Source organism: Grammomys surdaster, unplaced genomic scaffold, assembly GCF_004785775.1.
Source record: "Grammomys surdaster isolate TR1022 unplaced genomic scaffold, NIH_TR_1.0 878, whole genome shotgun sequence".
Classification (NCBI taxonomy): domain Eukaryota; kingdom Metazoa; phylum Chordata; class Mammalia; order Rodentia; family Muridae; genus Grammomys; species Grammomys surdaster.
This window is the reverse complement of record NW_021605297.1, coordinates 29,816-31,853: the sequence shown is the minus strand read 5'-3', so window position 1 is coordinate 31,853 and position 2,038 is coordinate 29,816. Positions and strand designations below refer to the sequence as shown.

The window sequence follows — 2,038 nt, the reverse complement described above, 5'->3', positions numbered from 1 at the left end:
CTCTCTCTCTCTCTCTCTCTCTCTCTCTCTCTCTCTCTCTCTCTCTCGGCTCCATTGCACATCTGGTAAGCAAAGGGTTTCAAAATACAAGTTGATATTTGCAATGGACCTTATACAATATGATCAGCTTATTTAGGCTACCAATTCATCCAAATAACAAACTCACATACTTGCTTTGGCCAATTTTTAAAAATGCAAGGTAATGCTAATTTGCTTCATTTTATTGGTCCTTCAAGAAATAGGGGTGAATTAAGAACTGGAAGTGAAGCAAAAATATATCATTCAAATATTTAAAATATGGTTAGGATGTTTTATTCCTTATTAAGACCAAACTGAGTCTGGGCATGACAGAGTAATGATTCATCAGAATAAAGGGTCCAAAAGATGGAAAACATAGACAAGTGAAGTGAGTGATGTTCAGCCACAAACTGTGATTATGCTCTAAAGCATTGCACCCATTTAAGATGGAGGAGAGAGTATAAAAACAAAGAAAAGAAGACACTAGAGCCAGGATGTTCTTGGTAGCTCTTGATTCAGGGGAGTTTCTGCTGGAAACGTGACTGCTGTGGATGTGTTTAACCCTCTGCTTGTGTCTGTACAGAATCATCATCATGGAGCCACTGGACCAGCCAATAAGAACTGAACACAAGATTTCTGGACATATCACTAATGCTACATACAGTGAGTCATTTATGTCATCTTGACTTACAATGAAGCAGTACTTGTAATCTATGTTTCTTGTCACATTACTGCTATTCCCTTTGACAAACATATCCACAAAGAAAATGAAATGTATAAACATGTAAAAGACCCAGAGAAGAGAAATGGAGCAGACAATGTACTTTGTTGCCTTGCTGTTTTGCTCTTTACAGCAGGATTCCCTGTGACTGATGGTGATGGCCTGAAAAACATTCAAAAGAAAGGTAGTGCCAAAGGACACACTCCGACCAACTCTTTGAATGTACAAAATTAATCTGCATCCAAAATCATTAAAAAACTCCTTCAACCCAAAAGCTGCCGTTGTGTAGGGCACTCCCGTAGACAGAACTATCAAGGCATTGGCTGCCATTAGGTGCATGAGAATCAAATCTGTGGGCTTTAATTTATGTTCTCTATAGTAGACTAGATAGTACGTAAGAAGAAAGAAATTGATCAGAATTCCAGTAGTAATTTGTGATAAGAAAATTATTTTGATTGTCATATTCCAGAAGACCATTCTGTGATTGAGTCTGATGCTCTTTAAATTATGGTCACACCCATTTTTGCAGATCAAAATGAATGATAAGTATTAATATTCTGAACACCCTATGGAATAAAAACATAAGAAAATAAAGTGTATTCTATTGTATTATGCAGAGTAACAGTTTAATAAGACCAATAGCATAGATCAGCTTAAATATTTTTTCTTAGCTTACATTTTTAAAATATGTGATTCTATGGGAGTGAGTATGTATTCAACCCAGAAAACTAGGAAGGGACCCACGACATGGTTTTGAAAAAAGTCTCTATAAAAGTGGCTTTTTAGAAGAACACATGATAAGGGAGTAGGGAATTTGTTCATGGAACACATAAACTATTGTTAATGCAGATACATGGGGCAAAGTAGAAATAGTTCAGTCAATACACTAAATAGAAAAAGCCTAAGAGAATTGTACTATCTTAAAACTAATTTAAAGCATTAACTAAAATGTAATAGGAATTCAAAATATACTTAAAGTGTATAAAAATAGTTAACAATACCAAATTTGAGTATAATTCTGAAACTCTTAAGAACATCATGGCCTGGCAATGAATGACCATGTCACTAAAAGCAGTGCGGAAACTGGTTATATGTCCTTAGATTACAGAAACACAAACCAACATGCCAGTAATCTCAGACCTTTGGATAAAAACCAAATTTTTTTTCTTCTTGCCATAGAAGTAGAAATTGATATTTCAAATCAAGTAATATTCGTGGAAGTTTCAACCTGTACTTTATCCACATGTTCCTATTAACAGCCTACTAGGAGAGATCTTGGAGAGGCTGTAAACAAACAGG

At 35.3% G+C, this 2,038-nt stretch overlaps 1 protein-coding gene across 1 annotated transcript; it reads right to left on the bottom strand.

The window, feature by feature from the left end:
• Positions 1-301: 301 nt before the first annotated feature.
• On the bottom strand, positions 302-1,222 carry LOC114634132 (vomeronasal type-1 receptor 4-like). Its single transcript, XM_028782782.1, has one exon. The coding sequence runs from the start codon at positions 1,214-1,216 to the stop codon at positions 302-304; it is 915 nt and encodes a 304-aa protein (XP_028638615.1). The 5' UTR covers positions 1,217-1,222.
• Between the last annotated feature and the right edge of the window lie 816 nt (positions 1,223-2,038).